This window comes from Neophocaena asiaeorientalis, unplaced genomic scaffold (genome assembly GCF_003031525.2).
Source record: "Neophocaena asiaeorientalis asiaeorientalis breed wild unplaced genomic scaffold, Neophocaena_asiaeorientalis_V1.1 scaffold280, whole genome shotgun sequence".
Lineage (NCBI taxonomy): Eukaryota > Metazoa > Chordata > Mammalia > Artiodactyla > Phocoenidae > Neophocaena > Neophocaena asiaeorientalis.
In genome coordinates this window covers 6,330,649-6,352,325 of record NW_020185321.1, presented here as the reverse complement: position 1 = coordinate 6,352,325, position 21,677 = coordinate 6,330,649, and the positions used below count along the sequence as shown (strand labels likewise).

At 40.5% G+C, this 21,677-nt stretch overlaps 1 protein-coding gene across 3 annotated transcripts in view; it reads right to left on the bottom strand.

The window, feature by feature from the left end:
- Positions 1 to 18,618, bottom strand: part of LOC112392272 (zinc finger protein 420-like) — a 21,970-nt gene extending 3,352 nt beyond the window's left edge. The window contains exons 1-6 of one of the 3 annotated variants that reach the window (XM_024733929.1): positions 18,484 to 18,618; positions 16,466 to 16,628; positions 8,666 to 8,965; positions 8,331 to 8,389; positions 5,779 to 5,905; positions 4,647 to 4,742 (exon numbers count right to left, since the gene is read on the bottom strand). In XM_024733929.1, the coding sequence (XP_024589697.1) occupies positions 4,647 to 4,742; positions 5,779 to 5,905; positions 8,331 to 8,389; positions 8,666 to 8,714 (331 nt within the window). In that variant the 5' untranslated portion in view covers positions 8,715 to 8,965; positions 16,466 to 16,628; positions 18,484 to 18,618. The remainder of the gene's footprint in view (positions 1 to 4,646; positions 4,743 to 5,778; positions 5,906 to 8,330; positions 8,390 to 8,665; positions 8,966 to 16,465; positions 16,629 to 18,483) is intronic. The other 2 variants (XM_024733928.1, XM_024733930.1) reach the window with 2 other exon arrangements.
- Positions 18,619 to 21,677: the final 3,059 nt, after the last annotated feature.

The following is a 21,677-nucleotide window of genomic DNA, read 5'->3' as shown; positions in this document are numbered from 1 at the left end:
AAGTTAAGCAAAATGAGAAGACAGAGAAATATGCAGCAGATGAAGAAGCAAGGTAAAAACTCACCAGACTGAACAAATGAAGAGGAAATAGGCAGTCTACCTGAAAACGAATTCAGCGTAATGACAGTAAAGATGATCCAAAATCTTGGAAATAGAATGGAGAAAATATAAGAAACGTTTAACAAGGACCTAGAAGAACTAAAGAGCAAACAAACAATGATGAACAACACAGTAAATGAAATTTAAAATTCTCTAGAAGGAATCAATAGCAAGATAACTGAGGCAGAAGAACGGATAAGTGACCTGGAAGATAAAATAGGGGAAATAACTACCGCACAGCAGAATAAAGAAAAAAGAATGAAAAGAATTGAGGATAGTCTCAGAGAAGTCTGAGACAACATTAAATGCACCAATATTCAAATTATAGGGGTCCCAGAAGAAGAAGAGAAAAAGAAAGGGTCTGAGAAAATATTTGAAGAGATTATAATTGAAAACTTCCCTAACATGGGAAAGGAAATAGTCAATCAAGTCCAGGAAGCGCAGAGACTCCCAAACAGGATAAATCCAAGGAGAAACATGCCAAGACACATATTAATCCAACTGCCAAAAATTAAATACAAAGAAATAATATTAAAAGCAGCAAGGGAAAAGCAACAAATAACATACAAGGGAACCCCCATAAGGTTAACAGCTGATCTATCAGCAGAAACTCTGCAAGCCAGAAGGGAGTGGCAGGACATATTTAAAGTGATGAAAGGGAAAAACCTACAACCAAGATTACTCTACCCAGCACGGATCTCATTCAAATTCGAAGGAGAAATTAAAACCTTTACAGACAAGCAAAAATTAAGAGAATTCAACACTACCAAACCAGCTTTACAACAAATGCTAAAGGAATTTCTCTAGGCAGGAAACACAAGAGAAGGAAAAGACCTACAAAAACAAACCCAAAACAACTAAGAAAATGGTAATACGAACATACATATCAATAATTGCCTTAGGAACTTCCCTGGTGGCACAGTGGCTGAGAGTTCACCTGCCGATGCAGGGGACACGGGTTCGTGCCCCGGTCCGGGAGGATCCCGCATGCCGCGGAGCGGCGGGGCCCGTGAGCCATGGCCGCTGGGCCTGCGCGTCCAGGGTCTGTGCTCCACAGCGGGAGAGGCTACAACAGTGAGAGGCCTGCGTACCACAAAAAAAAAAAAAAAAAATTGCCTTAAATGTGAATGGATTAAATGCTCCAGCTGAAAGACTGGCTGAATGCATACAAAAACAAGACCCGTACATATGCCATCTACAAGAGCCCCACTTCAGATCTAGGGACACATACAGACTGACAGTGAGGGGATGGAAGAAGATATTCCATGCAAATGGAAATCAAAAGAAAGCTGGAGTAGCAATTCTCATATCAGACAAAATAGACTTTAAAATAAAGACTATTATAAGAGACAAAGAAGGACACTACATAATGATCAAAGGATCAATCCAAGAAGAAGATATAACAATTGTAAATATTTATGCACCCAACATAGGAGCACTTCAATACAAAAGGCAAATGCTGACAGCCATAAAGGGGGAAATCGACAGTAAATAATAGTAGTGGACTTTAACACCCTGCTTTCACCAATGGACACATCAGCCAAAATGAACATAAATAAGGAAACATAAGCTTTAAATGACACATTAAACACGATGGAGGTAACTGATATTTATAGGACATTCCATCCAAAAACAACAGAATACACTTTCTTCTCAAGTGCTGATGGAACACTCTCCAGGATAGATCATATCTTGGGTCACAAATCAAGCCTTGGTAAATTTAAGAAAACTGAAATCATATCAAGTATCTTTTCTGACCACAACGCTATGAGACTAGATATCAATTACAGGAAAAAAACTGTAAAAAATACAAACATGTGGAGGCTAAACAATATGCTGTTAAATAACCAAGATATCACTGAAGAAATCAAAGAGGAAATCAAAAAATACCTAGAAACAAATGACAATGAAAACACGATGACCCAAAACCTGTGGGATGCAGCAAAAGCAGTTCTAAGAGGGAAGTTTATAGCAATACAATCCTACCTCAAGAAACAAGAAACATCTCAAATAAACAACCTAAACTTACACCTAAAGCAATTAGAGAAAGATGAACAAAAAAACCCCAAAGTTAGCAGAAGGAAAGAAATCATAAAGATCAGATCAGAAATAAATGAAAAAGAAATGAAGGAAACAAGGGCAAAGATCAATAAACCTAAAAGCTGGTTGTTTGAGAAGATAAACAAAATTGATAAACCACTAGCCAGACTCACCAAGAAAAAAAGGGAGAAGACTCAAATCAACAGAATTAGAAATGAAAAAGGAGAAGTAACAACTGACACCGCAGAAATACAAAGGATCATGAGAGATTACTACAAGCAACTCTATGCCAATAAAATGGACAATCTGGAAGAAATGGACAAATTCTTAGAAAAGCACAACCTCCAAGACTGAACCAGGAAGAAATGGAAAATATAAACAGACCAATCACAAGCACTGAAAATGAAACTGTGATTAAAAATCTTCCAAAAAACAAAAGCCCAGGACCAGATGGCTGCACAGGCAAATTCTATCAAACATTTAGAGAAGATCTAACACCTATCCTTCTCAAATTCTTCTAAAGTATAGCAGAGGGAGGAACACTCCCAAACTCATTCTGCGAGGCCACCATCACTCTGATACCAAAACCAGACAAAGACGTCACAAAAAAAGAAAACTACAGACCATTATCACTGATGAACACAGATGCAAAAATCCTCAACAAAATACTAGCAAACAGAATCCAAGAGCACATTAAAAGGATCATACACCATGATCAAGTGGGGTTTATCACAGGAATACAAGGATTCTTCAATATACACAAATCAGTCAATCAGTTTGTTAATACACCATATTAACAAATGGAAGGATAAAAAACATATGATAATCTCAATAGATGCAGAAAAAGCTTTCAACAAAATTCAACAACCATTTATGATAAAAACTCTCCAGAAGATAGGCATAGAGGGAACTTACCTCAATGTAATAAAGACCATATATGACAAACCCACAGCCAACATCGTTCTCAATGGTGAAAAACTGAAACCATTTCTTCTAACATCAGGAAAAAGACAAGGATCCCCACTCTCACTACTATTATTCAACATAGTTTTGGAAGTTTTAGCCACAGCAATCAGAGAAGGAAAAAAAATAAAAGGAATCTAAATCAGAAAAGAAGTACAACTGTCACTGTTTGCAGATGACATGACACTATATATAGAGAATCCTAAAGATGCCACCAGAAAACTAGAGCTAATCAATGAATTTGGTAAAGTAGCAGGATACAAAATTAATGCACAGAAATCTTTTGCATTCCTATACACTAATGATGAAAAATCTGAAAGAGAAATTAAGGAAACACTCCCATTTACCACTGCAACAAAAAGAATAAAATATATAGGAATAAACCTACCTAAGGAGACAAAAGACCTTTATGCAGAAAACTATAAGACACTGATGAAAGAAATCAAAGATGATGGAAAGAGATGGAGAGACATATCCTGCCAATGCAGGGGACGTGGGTTCAATCTCTGGTCCAGGACGATCCCACATGCCGCGGAGCAACTAAGCCCGTGTGCCACAACTACTGAACCCACGTACCACAACTACTGAAGCCTGCGCACCTAGAGCCCGTGCTCCACAACAAGAGAAGCCACCACAATGAGAAGCCTGTGCACGTCAACGAAGAGTAGCCCCCACTCACTGCAACTAGAGAAAGCCCACACGCAGCAACAAAGACCCAACACAGCCAAAAGTAAAGAAATAAAATAAATTAAAAAAAAAAGAATCATGTAACACAATGTTCATTGCAGCACTGTTTACAATAGCCATAACATGGAAGCAACCTAAGTGTCCACTGACAGATGAATGGATAAAGAAGATGTGGCACATGTATACAATGGAATACTACTCAGCCATAAAAAGAAACAAAACTGAGTTATTTGTAGTTAGGTGGATGGACCTAGAGTCTGTCATACAGAGTGAAGTAAGTCAGAAAGAGAAAAACAAATACCGTATGCTAACACATATATATGGAATCTAAAAAAAAAAAAAAAAATGGTTCTCATTAACCTAGCGGCAGGACAGGAATAAAGACACAGACATAGAGAATGGACCTGAGGACACAGGGAGAGGGAAGGGTAAGCTGGGACAAAGTGAGAGAGCAGCATTGACATATATACACTACCAAATGTAAAATAGATAGCTAGTGGGAAGCAGCTGCATCACACAGGGAGATCAGCTCAGTGCTTTGTGACCACCTAGAGGGGTGGGATAGGGAGGGTGGGAGGGAGACACAACAGGGAGGAAATATGGGGATATATGTATACATACAGCTGATTCACTTTATTATATGGCAGAAACTAACACAACATTGCAATGCAATTACACTCCAATAAAGATGTTAAAAAAAAAAGATATTTGCCTCCAATCAAATAAATATTTAAATATTTTTAATTAAATTATCAGCATGAAAAGTTAAATAATATATATTTTTGAAGTTGCTACCCATCCCTTCATGGATTCATAGGATTATTAATGGCATTTTCTCCTGGCTGACTGGTTCTCACCTGAATAGGAGCTTCTTGGTATTTTTTTCTCCATCCACACATCATCTTCTTGTTCAAAATGGGAAATCATTTCTGGTTTGGACAGCAGACGTCCTGCTTGAGGGGAAAGACTGGTGGATTAGGGCAATATGATGTGGACAAGGACCCTGCCATAAGTCAGTCTTATCACTTGGTATTCGTGAAGGTCCTATGAAGGCTGGGAAAGGTGAATAAAAGCACTGTGCATCAAAATCACATATTATATTTATATATATGTAGACACACACACGCATAAATAAAAAAACAAACAAGTATTTTCTTCCCCAGAGAAAAAAATGGTTCCAGGAATTCCAGGAACTTCAGTGAAGAGGCCTATTTGCAATATACAACAGTAATAATTCTCTGTGGGGTGAACAGGCAGTAATGATTGTGTGTCCACCAGAGAAGCACTGCCCAAAGTGTGGTTTGAAGAGACTTATCAAAAATGCAGACTCCATCCCAAATCCACTGAATCAGTAGCCCTGGTGGTAGAACCTAGGGACGTAGGTTTTTCGGATAACCTTTTATTTTAGAGAAAGATAGCAAGAGTGATACACAGAACAGAATGCCTGTAGAACCCTAACCCATAGTCACCAACTGTTAATATTTGGCCCATTCACTTTATTATTCTCTCACACACAATTCTTTTTTAAACCACTTAAGAGAAAGTTACAGGCCCCATGGCTCTCTATGACTAAATTCTTTCAGTACACATTTCCTAAGAACAGGGACACTTTTTTCCATAACCACAGTACAGCCATCAAAATCAGGAAACTTACCATTGATGCAGTATTAGTATCTAGTTCACAGTTAATTTGTAAATGATGCCAATTGTCTCAAATATGTTCCGTTTAGCACTATTTTCCTAGATATTTTCTATCTAGAGTAAGACACTGCATTTAGTTGTCTTATCTCTTTAGTCTCCTTTAATTTGGACAGGAACTGGCATTTCTTGCCTTCACCTCAGGTATTTCTATGCACTCTCAAATCTGATAACCACTACCATTAAGGGATCTGGAATATGTGGACCCCCAAATGCAAATCCCCTCAGGATTTACTCTATACAACTGAACCCGAGAGAAAGAAGATGGGTTCAGGAAGATGCTGTTCTCACCCAAGGAGATGAGATTCCCATAGTTTTCCAACATCACTTCTCTGTACAGGTGCCTCTGAGAGGGATCCAGGTGCTCCCACTCCTCCTGGGTAAAGTCCACAGCCACATCCTGGAACGTCACCAGCTCCTAAAACAACAAACAAAGTCACCCTCACACATACCCATTCCCACAGAGGAATGCAGCTGACAAGCACCAGTGACATCCATAAGTGGTCCTGAGAGTTTCCAGGGTCCTGAGTTAGACTAACTTAGGCACACATCCATGCACTTGATTGTGTTATATCATGTAGAAGATTGAAAAGATGCATGAGGTACATTTTTTTTTAACGCTTCAGCCCTTAAATTCTCTTTGGGTGAGAAGACTCAAACTTCAACCACAGTACACCAAATGCTACACAATTTCAGAGGTATCATCCACACAACATTCTATGAATCAGAATAAGCTTGAGATTTACTTGGGGAAGGGTCCAGAGAAGGAGTCCAAGGTGGGTTGGGGCCATGAGGGCAGGTACCATGGAGAAAGCCAGGTACCAGCCTTGTGGGATGGTTAAAATGTGAATAGAGGGAAGGGAGGTGGGGAATTCCAGTTGGCAAGAAAAGTGAGTGGATAGTTGTGTGGGAAGGAACAAGACATAGATCAACAATAAGGACTCTTTGGTTAATAAGAAATGCTATATAGGAAACATCCCTCTGATAATTATATATTAACAATGTTTATTATGGGCCCCAAATCCCCACTCATACATTTACAATAGAAAGGATATATGAACTCTGGCAGAGTCACATGAAGGACTAATATTCAGTACCAATTCCCAAACTGTGGTTCAGGGATGCATGAGGTTCCCCAAGACCCTGTCAGGGGGGTCTGTAAAGTCAATATTATTTTCATAATAATTCTCAAGGCTTATACACTCTCATTCTCTTACAACAATATGGAGGCTACATGTCATGTGATCTTGCAACTGAGAAAATGTTGAAGCAGATGTGAGATTCCAGCTGTTTTCTATTAGGCCAGACGTTAAAGAGATTAGCAAAAATATAAAACATTTCCATTCTTCTTTTTTATTTTTTTTTGTTTTGGAAAATTAAGTATTTTTCATAAAATGTGACATTAACTGTAATGGATTAATTTTTGAATGGATTAATAAATATTTTAAATTTTTGTTAGCTTGAACCGCCAATCTGGTAATATTGATAACACACATAACAAAAGCCATTTTTTAAAGTGTAAAGGGGTCCTGAAACAAAAAGTTTTAGAAACTACTGCTATACTGAAATGAAAGTGAACAAACTACATATACATGAAACAATATACATCAATCTCACAACATAATATTGAAAAAAAACCAGCACAAAAGAGTACTGTATGTACTCTTGATTCTATTTAAAAAGTTCAAAATCAGACTAAACTAATCTACAGTACTAGAAGTCAGAATAGTGGCTACCACTGTGGGGAAGACGGGGTTCTCTACTAGGAGGGGTTTGTTCAGAGCTGAAGAGAGAGGAGAAGGCACAGAACAGCTATAGATTAATTTAGCCTGTTCTAGAACTTCATATAAATGGAATCAATACCAACTGGGGTTCTTCCCCAATCAATAGAAATTGACTAGAGGCCAGATAAGAAATTCAGGCTAGGCTTTATTGGGGTCTCTGCTGCAGCAAGGGGGAGCAAAAACAAACAAGTTTCCCTTGCTCCCAGAGGTGGGGAAAGCGAGCTGCTTCCTTATATGGGGTGAGGGTAAGGGTGTGTCCAGGGGTCGGGCCAGAGGGGTGGCTTAGGTGTTTTGCCCAACCCTTTGGTGGTGCTGAGTGCAGGGCGCATGTGCAGTACCCAGCTTTTGCTCCCAGCTCTTCAGAAGTGGCAGCTGAGTTTTTTTGGTCTTTTTGTATCTTTTGTCCAGAATTTGCCCCAACTGCACATGCATGCAGTTATTTTTAGTCCCTTATAGTTCTTTGTATTTTGTTGCTCAAGGAGACGTTTGTCCAGGTGCAAGCACTGCAGCAAAAGGTCGAGGGCCCAGCCTGTCTCAGAGTCACATAGTATGTACTCTTTTGTGTCTGGCTTATTTTTTCTCAGCATAATGCTTTTGAGATTCATTCATGTTGTTATATGTATCAGCAGTTGTTTCCTTTTTTTTTTTTAATGAGTAGTTCTTAATTATATGGATTAACACATTTTATCCATTTATCAGTTGATGGACATTTGGGTTGTTTTTAGTTCAGGGCTATTATAAACAAAGCTGCTAATAGTCACATACAGATTTTTGTGTGGACATCTATTTTCATTTCTTCTGGGTAAATACAGTGGAATCTCTGGGTCAATGGTAAGTGTGTGCTTAATTATATAAGAAACTCTAAAACTGTTTTCCAAAGTATATTGCACCATTTTGTCACTCCTACCAGCAATGTTCAGACTTTGTTGAGAAACTGGAGTAACATATGTCTAGCCCAGGGCCAGCACAATATACATGTTATATTGCTCTCCTTCCCCAATCCCCAAAATGAGGTATGTGGGTGATATTTTGAGGGAGAGAAGGTGGACTTTAATTTACCTGTAATTTGGGCATTTCCTCCTCTTCCTGAAGAAGGGCAGAAACCTCAGAAGGCAGTGCTGGGTAAGAAGAAAGAAGCAGTGAAAAATGAACTTGGCTCACTGAAGCAGACCAGTATCTTAGTTACCAAGAAGGGAGAAGGGGCACATTGTATTCAGCTGGTAACACTGGTCCTTGTTTACCATTACCTGTTTTTTCTAGGCCCTCCCCTAGAAAGCTTTTTCCTCTCTTTCTACTTTCACAGATGGCCCTTCGACCCAGACACTTTCTCCCTCCCTCCTTGCAAAAACCTACTGAATACCTACTGTGTGCCTTGGTAATGATTTAACTCTCACCTTTCTCCTTACTCTTTGAGGTCACTCCAGCTTCTACATGGTCCCACATCTTGCCCTCCCTGTTAGGAGGGGAATCCCCTCAGTCACAGCAGCTCTGCTGAGGGAATCTCTCTTCAGCCTCTCCAAACTCCACCTGGAACATCCAGAGGGAGTTTCAGGAGATGTTGTCTCCACCAAAGATGGAACTCCTGCATGTGGGGGACCTCCTGCAGCCTTCATGCTCAGGTAGCTGTTTTGTTCTTGTAGGCAGGAGAGGAGATGTCCCAGCAGCCTGGACTTCAGGCTGGGTCCTGGACTTCTCTATTTAAGTGAGAGCACAGTTAATAAACTAAAGCACAGTTAAGGTGATAAACGTTTACTAAGCATCCACTGTGTACAAGGCATAACCCTACTTCCTAGGGGTACCCAGCTCTGACTTTCTCAGGACTGTAGCTTCACAGGTTGATCAAGTCACAGGGCAGCAAATTCTGCATCCTCTGTGAAGATTTCCTGGAAACCTCCCACTTTGGGGATACAAATCCACAATTCTCTAAAGGTGAACTGGTGAAATACTTGAATTTCTCTTTTTAGCTATCAAATCAGTAAATGTTTTAAAATCTGAAAACCTTATCACTAGTGAGGCTGTAGGAAAATGATCAGTCTCATATGCTGTTAGAACATAAATAGGTACAGTCTTCTGGGGGGGAGCAATTTGATTGTATCCTTCAAATTGAGGGGGCAGGGAGGGTCAGGAAGCAGGGGTTACAAAAGTGAACAAGGAAACTTTGGGGGGTGATAAGATACATTGGTTATCTTGATTGAGATGATGGTTTCATGAGTGTATAAAAATGTCAAAATTGAATATATTCATATATATTCATGAATATATATATGAATATAAAATTGAACACTTTATGTGCAGTTTATCATGTGTCAATTAATCCTCAATACAAAAAATTCAGTTCACTAAAAAAAAGTTTTTTAATGTACAGAACACCTTTGGTCCCACACTTCCAATTCTAAATGTCAGACTTGCACAAGAGCATGAAGATATGAGTGCAGAGATATTTATTGTAGTTACATTTGTAATACTGAAGAACTTTCAGTTATCTGAAAGTACACCCACACTGGACCACACAATACTGAATATCTGCTAAAGAATGAGGCAGCTCTGTATATACTGACAAAGAAAGGCTACTTTAGTGTAACTTTACAGAGAAAGCAGCCAAACTGTGTTAAGATTTACTTTTGTAAATTTTTTTTTAAAGTATGAGTATTTTACATAGATGTAAATGATTCTCAATGCATTGGATGGGAAATTGGACACAGGATAATTCCACGTTCAACTCTATATCCAATTGTACTCTTCTATTTACAACAAGCAATATGTTTAACAAGCAAAATATTAAGCTATTTTCTTTTTAAACAAATATAAACTACGGAATAAGAAGTGACATAACAAAATGTTAAGGTAACAGCTGGACGAATTTCAGAGATATTACGCTGAGTGAAGGGAGTACAAACTGTATTTATTCAGTTACAGAATAGGCAAAACTAATCAGAAATAGTGGTTGCCTATGGGGGAAACTGGGAGGGAGCACAAAGGGAACTTTATAAGGTGACAGACATATTCTGTATGTTTACTTGGGTGGTGATTTCATTGCTGTGTATATATATGTAAAAATTCACCAAGATGTACTTAAGATTTGTGCAATTTATTGCATGTAATTTACATCTCACTTTTTAAAGTTTTTGCAAAAATTTAATAAGTTATGGTGATTCTAAAAAACTCTAATTAGCAAAGTCATGCAATAACACCCAGTTTTTTGTTGTTTTTTTTTTAGTTTTTTGTGGTACGCGGGGCTCTCAATGTTGTGGCCTCTCCCGTTGCGGAGCACAGACTCCAGACGCGCAGGCTCAGCGGCTCACAGCCTAGGCGTTCTGCGGCATGTGGGATCTTCCAGGGCTGGGGCACGAACCTGTGTCCCCTGCATCGGCAGGCAGACTCTCAACCACTGCGCCACCAGGGAAGCCCAACAGCCAGTTTTTAAAACTTCTTTAAAGGAAGATAACATTATAGATTACCTTAGAAAGAGGTCCATGTTACAACGTGTGGAGAAAAAAATGCAAACTGCAGATTATTAATATTTTCATTTTAGAAACTATATGCACAGTACCATGTGGGTTTAGGAGCAGATGCAAAAAAAATTTCTGGAAAGAGAACAAGTTGTTTACAATGGTTACCTTTGGATAAATGGGGGACCTTTCACTTTCTACTTTTTTATTGAAAACTGGTGGAATTATGAGTTTCTTTTTCTGTCTTTTCTAGACTTTCCCAAAATTCTCCAATTACCTTGTGTTCATTAACATTTACAATAAAAGCCTTTAAAAATTAAATACTCTGAAAAATACTCTGAAAATAAATACTCTGAAAAATGCCAAAGGTCCCTGAACAGTCCACTTCTTGATTTATAAAGTAGATTGTATTTCTACTGCTACCTTTAAGGGTGTCATAATTTTTGCACATTTCCTTTGCACTTTTAACTCAGTAAAAAAAAATCTAGATCTAAAATCTACAACACACAGAGAGTGGTAAATTAAGAGCTTACTAAATGTTCATGTATTTTACAAACAGCATATTCTTCACACTGATAAAAGTTCGTGCATGTGTTATATACATGTATTTTCCCACAAGTTCTGAAACATCTATTTTTCTATAAGATTCTTAATTTAAAACTATTTCATGTTGCTCCAAATACATGTGGAACTTTAAATCACTTATTAAAATCTAAGAACAATGGGTAATGTTCTTGTCCCTTAGAGAGTTTGTTAGATTCTTCTTAAAGATCCAGCATGTTCTTTCTTAGGTTCAAAGTAATGTGTTTGATATTCTTGCTGCTTTTGCAAATCTGTCGCCCTTCATTTAATTTCCTAATCAGTTACGGTTATTATAAAAAACACTCTTCATTTTTGTAAATTTGTGATCTAAAACTATCACTTTCCTAAACTTCTTTCTGTTCAAATAGCTTTTGTTTTCCAAGAATTTTTATTTTTGAAAAAGTATTACAATGTACATATGTTTATATGTGTAAAAACACATATAGTAACAAAAGTCTCCCTCTTCCCATCTCTCCTCCCCGGAGACAACCTCTGTTAAACTTAAAAAAAAAAAAAAAGACTATTTTCTGGAGCAGTTTTAGGTTCACAACAAAATTGAGGGGAAGGTACAGAGATTTCCCATAAAACCCCTGCCCCACAACCTTCCCCAGATTGCACAACCTCTCACATTATCAACACCCCCCCACCAGAATGGTACACTTGGTACAACTGATGAACCTACACTGACACATTATAATCACCCAAAGTCCTTAGTTTAAATTAGGGTTCACTCTTGTTCAGTCGATGGATCTGGACACATTTATATTGACAGGTATTCACTATTACACCTTTTTTTTTTTTAATGCTTGGCTTTTAAAAATTTATTTATTTATTATTTATTTATTTATTTGTGTTGGGTTTTCATTTCTGTGCGAGGGCTTTCTCTAGTTGTGGCAAGCAGGGGCCACTCTTCATTGCAGTGAGCGGGCCTCTCACTATCGCGGCCTCTCTTGTTGCGGAGCACAGGCTCCAGACGCGCAGGCGCAGTAGTTGTGGCTCACGGGCCTAGTTGCTCCGCGGCATGTGGGATCTTCCCAGACCAGGGCTCGAACCCGTGTCCCCTGCATTAGCAGGCAAATTCTCAACCCCTGCACCACCAGGGAAGCCCTATTATACTTTTATACAGAGTATTTTCCCTGCTCTAAAAATCCTCTGTCTATTCATCTCTCCCTAGCAACCACTGATCTTTTTACTGTCTCCATAGGTTTGCCATTTCCGGAATGTCATATGGTTGGAATCATACAACATGTAACCTTTTCAAACTGGCTTCTTACAGCTTAGTAATATGCATTTAAGTTTAAACAATAAACATTTCTGTTAAAAGTTAAACACTTTTTATGCATCCGTCCTTAAATATGCATACGTTCAAGAAAAAGTCACATATCCTTTTTTTCTCTTCTTCATACAAACAATAGCATACTATGCACATTGGTTTGCAATTTTTTCCCCTAACTATAGAGTTGTATTTTAAAATTAACTTTGAGGTATACTTTATACACAGTAAAATGCTCCCATTTTCAGGGTACAGTTTGATGAGTTTTGACAAACATCTATATTGTGTAACTACCACCACAATCATGATTTCCTAAATATATTCAAAAGGACATTCCATATTAGTACTTAAAAGGCTTCTTCCTCCTTCATTATGGTTGCATAGTATTCTATCAACAAAATGCACCATCATTTTCAAACAGCTTTGTAAAAACCTCATTTGAAAGTAATTTCAGCTTATAGAAAATCACAAGAATAATATAAAGAACTCCCATATACCCTTCACCCAGATTCACCTTTTTGTTAAAACATTTTGCCACATTTGCTTTACCATTCTCACTCTCTCTCTGTACAAATACACACACATAATTTTTTTCTGAACCATTTAAGAGTAGGAGATGTACATCATGCCCCTTTGCCCCGTAATCTTTCAGTGTATATTTCCTAAGAATAAGGCTATTCTCTTACATAACCACAGTGCAAATATCAAATTCAGGAAATGTCACAGATTACATAAAAAAGCATTGCATCAATCAAAAATATTCCATTTCTAGTTATCCTAATGATGTCCTTTATAAAATATTCTAACCTGATAGAAGACTCAGTTCAGGATCAAGTTCTGCAATTTACTGTCATGTATCTTTAGTATCTTTAGTATCTTTTACATGTATCATGTATCTTTAATCTAGACAGTTCCTCTGCTTTTCTTTGTCTTTTATAACACTAACATTTAGAAGAATACAGGCCAGTTTTATAGAATGTGCAAAGAGTTTTTCAATGGGTAATTTTTAAAGGAAAACAATTACTTATTACTATATACTTTCTGCAAGTTGTTAGAAAGTACTTCTTCGTTTAGAAACAAAAGGATACATCAATGGCTTCCTATAAATCCAATCTAAAGGTAGAGATTAAAAAAAACAAACATGATTCAACTAGTTGCTGTCTACAGAAGACACCCTTTAGATTCAAAGATACAAACTGACTGTAAGTTAAAAGGTGAAAAAAGATATACATAGCATGCAAACAGCAATCACAGCAAGCTACAGTGGCTATACTAATATCTGACAAAACACACTTTAAACAAAAAATGTTACTAGAGATAAAGAGGAACATTTTATAATGATAAAAGGGTCAATCCATCAGGAAGATATAATGTTTATAAACATGTAGTGCATCTAGTAACAGAGCACTACAATACATGAAACAAAAGCTGACAGAATGAGAAAGAAACAGATAATTCAACAGTAACAGTTGGAGACTTTGATATTCCAACTTCAATAATAAATAGAATGACTAAATAGAAGATCAACAAGGACATAGAAGACTTGAAAAAACTATAAACCAACTAGACCTAACAGACATGTATAGAACACTCCAGCTAACAACAACAGAATATATATATTTTTCAATAATAATGGAACTTTCAAGCACATGGAACATTCTCCAGGATAGAACGTATGCTAGGTCATAAAACAAATCTTAACAAATTTAAAATTACAGAAATAATACAAAGTTTATGTTCTTTGAATACAATGGAATGAAATTAGAAGTCAATAACAGGAAAAAATTTAGGAAAATCACAAATATGTGTAAATTAAACAACATACTCCCAAATAACCAAAGGGTCAAAGAAGAAACCAGGTTCCAGGAACTGCTCTCTTTCCTAACCATTTCAGCCTGTGGTGGTAAGGGCTCCATTACGTTGCTAATCCGGGGATGCTGAAACCATCCCACAATGGTCTCTGAAAAACTTATAAATAGTCCCTTCATGAAAGTTTCTTTGATCATTCCTTATGAGTGTGTTATCTGTTTCTTTCTGGGATTCTGGCACACTTCCTGATTCCCCATTTCCACACATAACCCCCAGTATCTGGTAACCCTGCTATTTCCTATCTCAGAAAATCATACCACCATGCATGTAGTTGCAAAACTCAGAAATCTATAGTTGACACCTCCCTCAATTAAATACCTAATCTCATTGATTTGATTCCCCCCATACTCTTTTTTTTTTAAATATTTATTTATTTAGGCTGCACAGGGTCTTAGTTGCAGCATGGGGGATCTTTAGCTGTGGCATGTGAACTCTTTGTTGTGGCATGCGGACTCTTAGTTGTGGCATGCGAGATCCAGTTCCCTGAGCAAGGATCGAACCCGGGCCCCCTGAATTGGAAGCACGGAGTCTTAACCACTGAACCACCAGGGAAGTTCTCCCCCACTGCCATCCCACCATTAACTCTTGATTTTTTTTTTTTTTTTTTTTTTGCAGTACACGGGCCTCTCACTGTTGTGGCCTCTCCTGTTGTGGAGCACAGCCTCCGGACGCGCAAGCTCAGCGGCCATGGCTCACGGGCCCAGCTGCTCCGCAGCATGTGGGATCTTCCCGGACCAGGGCACGAACCCGTGTCCCCTGCATCGGCAGGCGGACTCTCAACCACTGAGCTACCAGGGAAGCCCTTGAATATTTTTGTTTCATTCCACCTTCACTGTGATCACCCTGATCCAGGACACAATCAGCTCTTATCTGGACCACTGTGGCCATCTTCTATATAAGATTCTATTCCCTCCCTGTCCCATTTTGATATGCCTTCCACATGGTAGTGACATCCAGCTTAAGAGATCTGTTCCCTTCCTCTCCAATCCTCAAATAGAAAAGTTACAGTGGAGAAACCTGGCAGACTCAACATTAATTAAGTGATCAAAGTTTGTAACATAATGAAACAAATCAATATTCTGTGCCAACTGATATGACAAATTGAGGACACATCAATTCTGTGTTACTCCTGCCAGAAGTGTGTAATCGTAATCTAATCATGAAGAACCAAAAGACAAATCCAATTTGAGGAACATTTAAAATAACAAGCCTGTACTTTTCAAAAATGTCAAGATCAATAAAGACAGAAATGTTAAGAAAGTATTCCAGATTAAAGAAGACTAAAGACATGTAAGGGCAGGGGATGTGGGGCATAAAGAAACTTATTAGGACAACTGGCAAATGTTTATTATTATAAATTGGAGATTAGACAATAGTACTGCATCAATGTTAAATTCCCTGAATTATACTATGGCTATTTAAGGGACTGTCTTTGTTTTTAGGAGATGCATGCTGAAATAATTAGGGGTAAAAGACGATGTCTGCAACTTACTCTCAAGCGATTCAGAAAATGACAAATACACATATGGAGATGGAATGATAAAGTAACTGGCAAAAAGTTGACAACTGATGAATGTGAATGAAGGGTATACAGGTGTAGTTTGTACTATTCTTGCAATTCTTGTTAATTTAATACCACTTAAATTTTAAAATCCATTGCAGTAAGGAAAACAAACAAACAAACCACCTCAACAAGGCCTACAAGCCCTCAAGAAAAGACAATACTTCCCAATGTACACAGTGCACACCAGGGCATGTGGAAGAGAGGGTGAACCATTTGTGGACTAAATTAATGGAAAGTAGGGGCAAAGGTTAAGGTGTGCCAAGAGCTCTGATACCGATGGGGTCAAAGGGGGAGGTAAATTGAGGAGAGAGAGTGGGCTTTCCTCTGGAGTTTCCCAAAGCTGTGCCACGTTTCATGTTTGTCTCAGAGCCTTAGTGGGCACTTCGAGGCAGTGAACAAACATGTCATCTAACTGGGGACAGGGATTACTGCATGAAAGAGGTTAAAAATCACTCACTGAGGGCCTTGCTGCCAGGAATCCTGGAGCCATTTTCTCCTCTTTTCACAGACCTCTCAGGGCCAGCAGATTCCAAAGAGGGCAGAATGGGGAGCCAGGAGCAATGAGGACTGAGTCACATGCCAGAAATCTTCATACTCAGTCTCTGCAGATCCACCCTTACCTAAAGGAAAATAGAAGAGCCATGAGCCAACCTTGACCTGAAAGACCAAGGAAAACATAGAGCATGTTCATCCCGCCAACCTCTGCACTCAGAGAGGCTTTGCAGAGTTACAGCCAGGCCTGTGACTTACGATCACCTGTGATACCAAATTCACAACTGGGACACCTCCACCTTTAAAACCTGGAACTATACCTTCCAAAGAGACAACAAAGGAAATACAACTCTCCTACAGCCCTCACTGGCCAACAATGTGGAGAATTCTCTTTTGCAGGTAACTGTGGAGGTGATTATAACTGTGATATTCCTGGCTTTGCTACCCCAGAGGCAAGTACCCAGGGGAAGGTCATTTAGCTCCACAGCACCTGGGAAGCTTAGAGAAGCTGCTGACCACTTTAAGCTCTGGGGTTTCTCAGATGCAAAGTGGCAGCTGGCCTTTGGCAATTCATAGAGGGCCTGGCTGGGGGAAGAGCCCACCCTGGTGGCTAGCACAATTTGTCCACCCCTCTGATAACACACCCCTTGGCTCACTTATAGAAAAAGCCCTCTGAGTCAGAGGTGAAGGTGGCCTCACAGGAGCATCTACAACAAAAGGGGGGATCCAAGACTCTGGCCCTCCTCCTCAAAGTCCAAGTCACCTCCAAACTAAGGGATGTCAGAACATATTGTCACCATAAAGACCAAGACTCATGACTCTCACTATATCCCAAACCCAGCGGCACCCACTTCCTAATTCCTCCCCACATCTCCCAAACCCAGGCATGCACAGATCTAGCTGCCCAAACACCTCAGAACATACAGCCCCAATATGCTCCCCCAGTGGACTAAGAATGCCGCCTGCCATATCAGTAAACAAAGGATGTTGTGGCCAGCAAGCCAGTACCCACTGCAGCCACCCCCAACTGTGAACCCTGAAGGGATTCAGGATGGAAAAAAGCAGGATACTGGCCCTAGACAGCTAAGGTGCAGATCAAAGGAACGATTTCAATGAGCCCAGACTCTCACATCTTCCCATACATAGAAAAGCGCTAAATTCATTAACTTGAGTTGTCTGGTTTTTTCCTAATTAACAGTTATCTTTTGGTGTTCCGACTGCCTGGTTTTTGTTGCAAACCTCCCCCCCTTACCTCTTCAGCGCAGTCCCTCAGAGCAGCGGGCCCCAACCTTTTTGGCACCAGGGACCACTTTCGTGGAAGACAATTTTTCCACGGGGTGGTGGGGGGGTACGGACATGGTTCGGGCGGTAATGCGAGTGATGGGGAGCGATGGGGAGCGGCATACAAAGCTTCTCTCCCTCGCCGGCTGTTCACCTCCTGCTGTGCGGCCTGGTTCCTAACAGGCTGCGGACCGGTACCCGGTGGTGGCCGGGGTGTTGGGGACCCCTGCCTTAGAGATAAGAGACTGGGTCCTGGGCTTAAGTCCTCAGAAAGCTCACCAAATAAAACATAATTCTCAACTTTTAGGCTGTGCTTTTTTTTTCAGTCGACACCCCCAAATCCCTGGACCCTGCCTCACTGTCCTGTCCCCACCAACCTGGGGTTGCAATGCACCAGCGGAGCCTTCCAAACCAAAATGTCCGTCATGGGCTCTCCCCTAAATCCAAGGACCCCTGCCTCCAACCCCCCACCCAAGGATGCCGGGAGGCCCACCAACAAGGGGACACGCCATCCCCTTGTTGGTAGTAGATGGGGGTAAATGGTAGTCGCAGCCATCTACCCCCACGTCAATAAAACCAAGAAGCCCCTGCGTCGCCCCTCGGACCCCGCGACTCCCGGACCTTCGGTTTTCACGTTCCCCCTTCGCAGGGCCCGGGGACCCCTGGCTATTCCTGCTGTCCTCAGCCAGCGAGGGGACTCACCTCTCTAGGCCCGGAGGTATTGGGCATGGAGGTCGCCACGGGTCCTTCATCAGCCGCTGTTCCACGGAACCAGCACGACCTAACCGCGCCGGGTACCCAGAAGGCCCAGCCGGTGGTGCCCGTGCGCAGGCAGAAGACGCGGCCAGGCGGCGGGACTATATCTCCCAGAAGACCTTGCGCAGGTTGGGGCGCTCTCCAAGGCCCTCCCCAAGGCGCGATGGGGGCGTGGCGAGGCCGTCACAGGTGAACTCGAAGTCTCACGTGGGATCATCCACCTTGCTAGGACTGGACATGCAAAACCACATGGGTGCCTCCACCCACCGTCTATAACCAGGAATGAATGAATAAATAAATAAATAAATAGACAAACAGTAATTTCTGTATTTAGATATAGTTATATTTAAACTAATATCCTTTCACATAAATATTTGTATTTTCTTAACCTACTTTTTAAATCAGATGTATATTGAACATTAAGGGGTTTTCCACAATATTCTGTAAATTCTACATGCCACTTATGTAATTAATGTTTCTCTTTATCTTTAGGTTGTTTCAAATGACTGGTATTACAGGCCATGGTCACTTGTGTTTGGCAGAGACTCAAAGGCAGGCAGAGGAGTGGCAAAACTTTATAGGGAAAAAAGGGAAGGCTTCAGGTATATTCTGAATGGAGGTTATTGGCATAGAGAAGCTGGAGGTGGGCCAACTACAAGCAGTGCAACTTATGTGATTGGTTTGGGGGTGATGGTTTGGCTTTCTCTGGTTGGTTCTGAGTTGGAAGCAGAGGCAAAAAATAGGAAAGCTGGTATTGACCAAGTTCTGACTGTTCTGCCAAAGTTGTAGTTTGGAAACCAGCTGTTTACTGCAGAGTTTGTGGGTCAGAGTTCTGTTGTCGTATACGATCTGGTATTGTGTTTGTATATTCAGTCTCTCAAGTTTAGTGGTTTCAAACAACAGCAACCATTTATTATCTTTAATGGTTTCTCTGGGTCAGGAATTCAGAAACAGCCTATCTGGACAGCTCTGGCTCAGACTTTTCATGATAGCTGAACGTGGAACAGTGTGAAGTTCCAGGAGCAACTGGGAGCTGGCTGGACATCTCTTGTTTCATATAATCTCAGGGTTTCTCCAGGTGGTATTTCTGTGTAGGCTAGTTTAAGCTTCTTAATAGCATGGTAGCCTCAGACATCTTACATTGCAGCTCAAGGTTCTCAAGGCAAGAGTCCCAAGAAAGATCCAGATGGAAGTTGTAACACCTTTTATGTCTAGCCTCAGAATCACATAACATCATTTCCACTTACTCACAGTTTTAAAAGCCCATCCAGATTCAAAAGGAGGGGACATGGACTCCACTTCCTGATGGGAAAGTGGCAAGGTTCTGGAAGACCAGGTGGAAACAAAAATATAGGCATAGCCATTTTTGGAAAATACGATTTGCCATAAACTGCAAGCAGATCAAAGCAGAAGTTTTAATTTTCAATCTGCCATGAAGACTACATATTTATATTACTGAGCTGAAGCCATTTGTAGTAAGTAGGAGTGATCAGAAAAATCATGATCTCTAATTAAATTTTAAGAGGATCAAAGAAGATCTAGCTCCACTGAGCATGTTTAAAGAGACAATGAGAGACAAAAATGAAGCTGTTTTCTTTTTAGCCTCTTGAGTATTGGGTCCAAAGTGATAATAATTGATAGAGGTTATTCTGCACAATTAGGGTATTATGGCTAACTGGGGTCAATCAAAAAAGCCACAAAGAACTTCCTTAAGTTCTCCATGAAAAAGAGATCTGGGACTTCCCTGGTGGTCCAGTGGTTAAGACTCTGCACTCCCAATGCAGGGGGCCTGGATTCCATCCCTGGTCAGGGAACTAGATCCCTCATGCCGCAACTAAAGATACCACACGCTACAACTAAAGATCCCGCATGTGGCAATGAAGATCCTGCGTACTGCAAATAAGACCGAGCACAGCCAAACAATAAATTAATTAATTAAAAAAAAAAGAAATGTGAGAAAGTTGGTTTAAAACAACAAGCATTTATAGTCATTCACACATCTGCAGGTTGGCTGGGGGTTAGCTTTTCCTCGCTGGGTTAAGCTGAGGTGATTTGACTGGGGCAGCTCTCATTGTCTCTGGACAGTAAGGTAGCCAGGGCACATATTTCTCATGGCAGTGGCTAAAAATGAAGAGGGAAAGTGGAATTATACAAAACCTCTTAAGGCCTAGGCTCAGAATGTGCACATTGTCCAAAGCAACTCACATGGCCAAATCCAAAATAAAGGGCAGGGAAATTATATCTCGCACATAGTGCACTCAAGGCAAGAGTGTTGTGACTCATTGGTTTTTTTCCCAAATAGTCGCAATAAGATCTCCCTGTCTCACGTATTCTTTCAATATGACTTTGAGAAGAAGAGAAATTCAGTGGTCCCTCTCCTTGAACTAGTTGAGCCTGTGGTTGGAAATGATAGTATATGACTTCCAAGGATAGGTCACAAAAGGCAATATAGGTAGGCACCCACTCTGGAGCCCCTGAAGTGATGTGGCCACTCTGCTGTGCCCAGGGCAGGTGGATGGGGATTCAACATGAGAGACCAGTGCCTGACCCCAGGCCCATGTGCCTGGGCTGTGGCTGTGACCTAGAGACACTGCCAGTTCATGGGACCATCCAGTTTTTGAAGCCGCTACCCTGCTTGAGTTAGATCTCACCCAGCACTCTATCTTTCTCTATGTACTTTGTGCAAATGTGTTTTGGAACATCAGTTAGGAGTCTATGGGTGAAATCTAGCTTTCATTCATGAGTGAGGACTTATTCTTGACACAAGTATTTTAAAAGAAAAATCTTTACAATAGCCTCAGTGGTACTTAGTTCTGTTCCCACTACTGCTTCTTTTTTTTGTTTGTTTTGTTTTTTGCGGTACGCAGGCCTCTCACTGCTGTGGCCTCTCCCGTTGCAGAGAACAGGCTCCGGACGCGCAGGCTCAGCAGCCATAGGCTCACGGGCCCAGCCGCTCCACGGCGTGTGGGATCCTCCCGGACCGGGGCACGAACCCATGTCCCCTGCATCGGCAGGCGGACTCTCAACCACTGTGCCACCAGGGAAGCCCCTCCACCACTGCTTCTTGTTTTGCCCTGTTACAAGTAGAGAGTGACAGTGGTTCTAATTCTGAGCCTCGAAAAGGTAAAGATTGGAATACT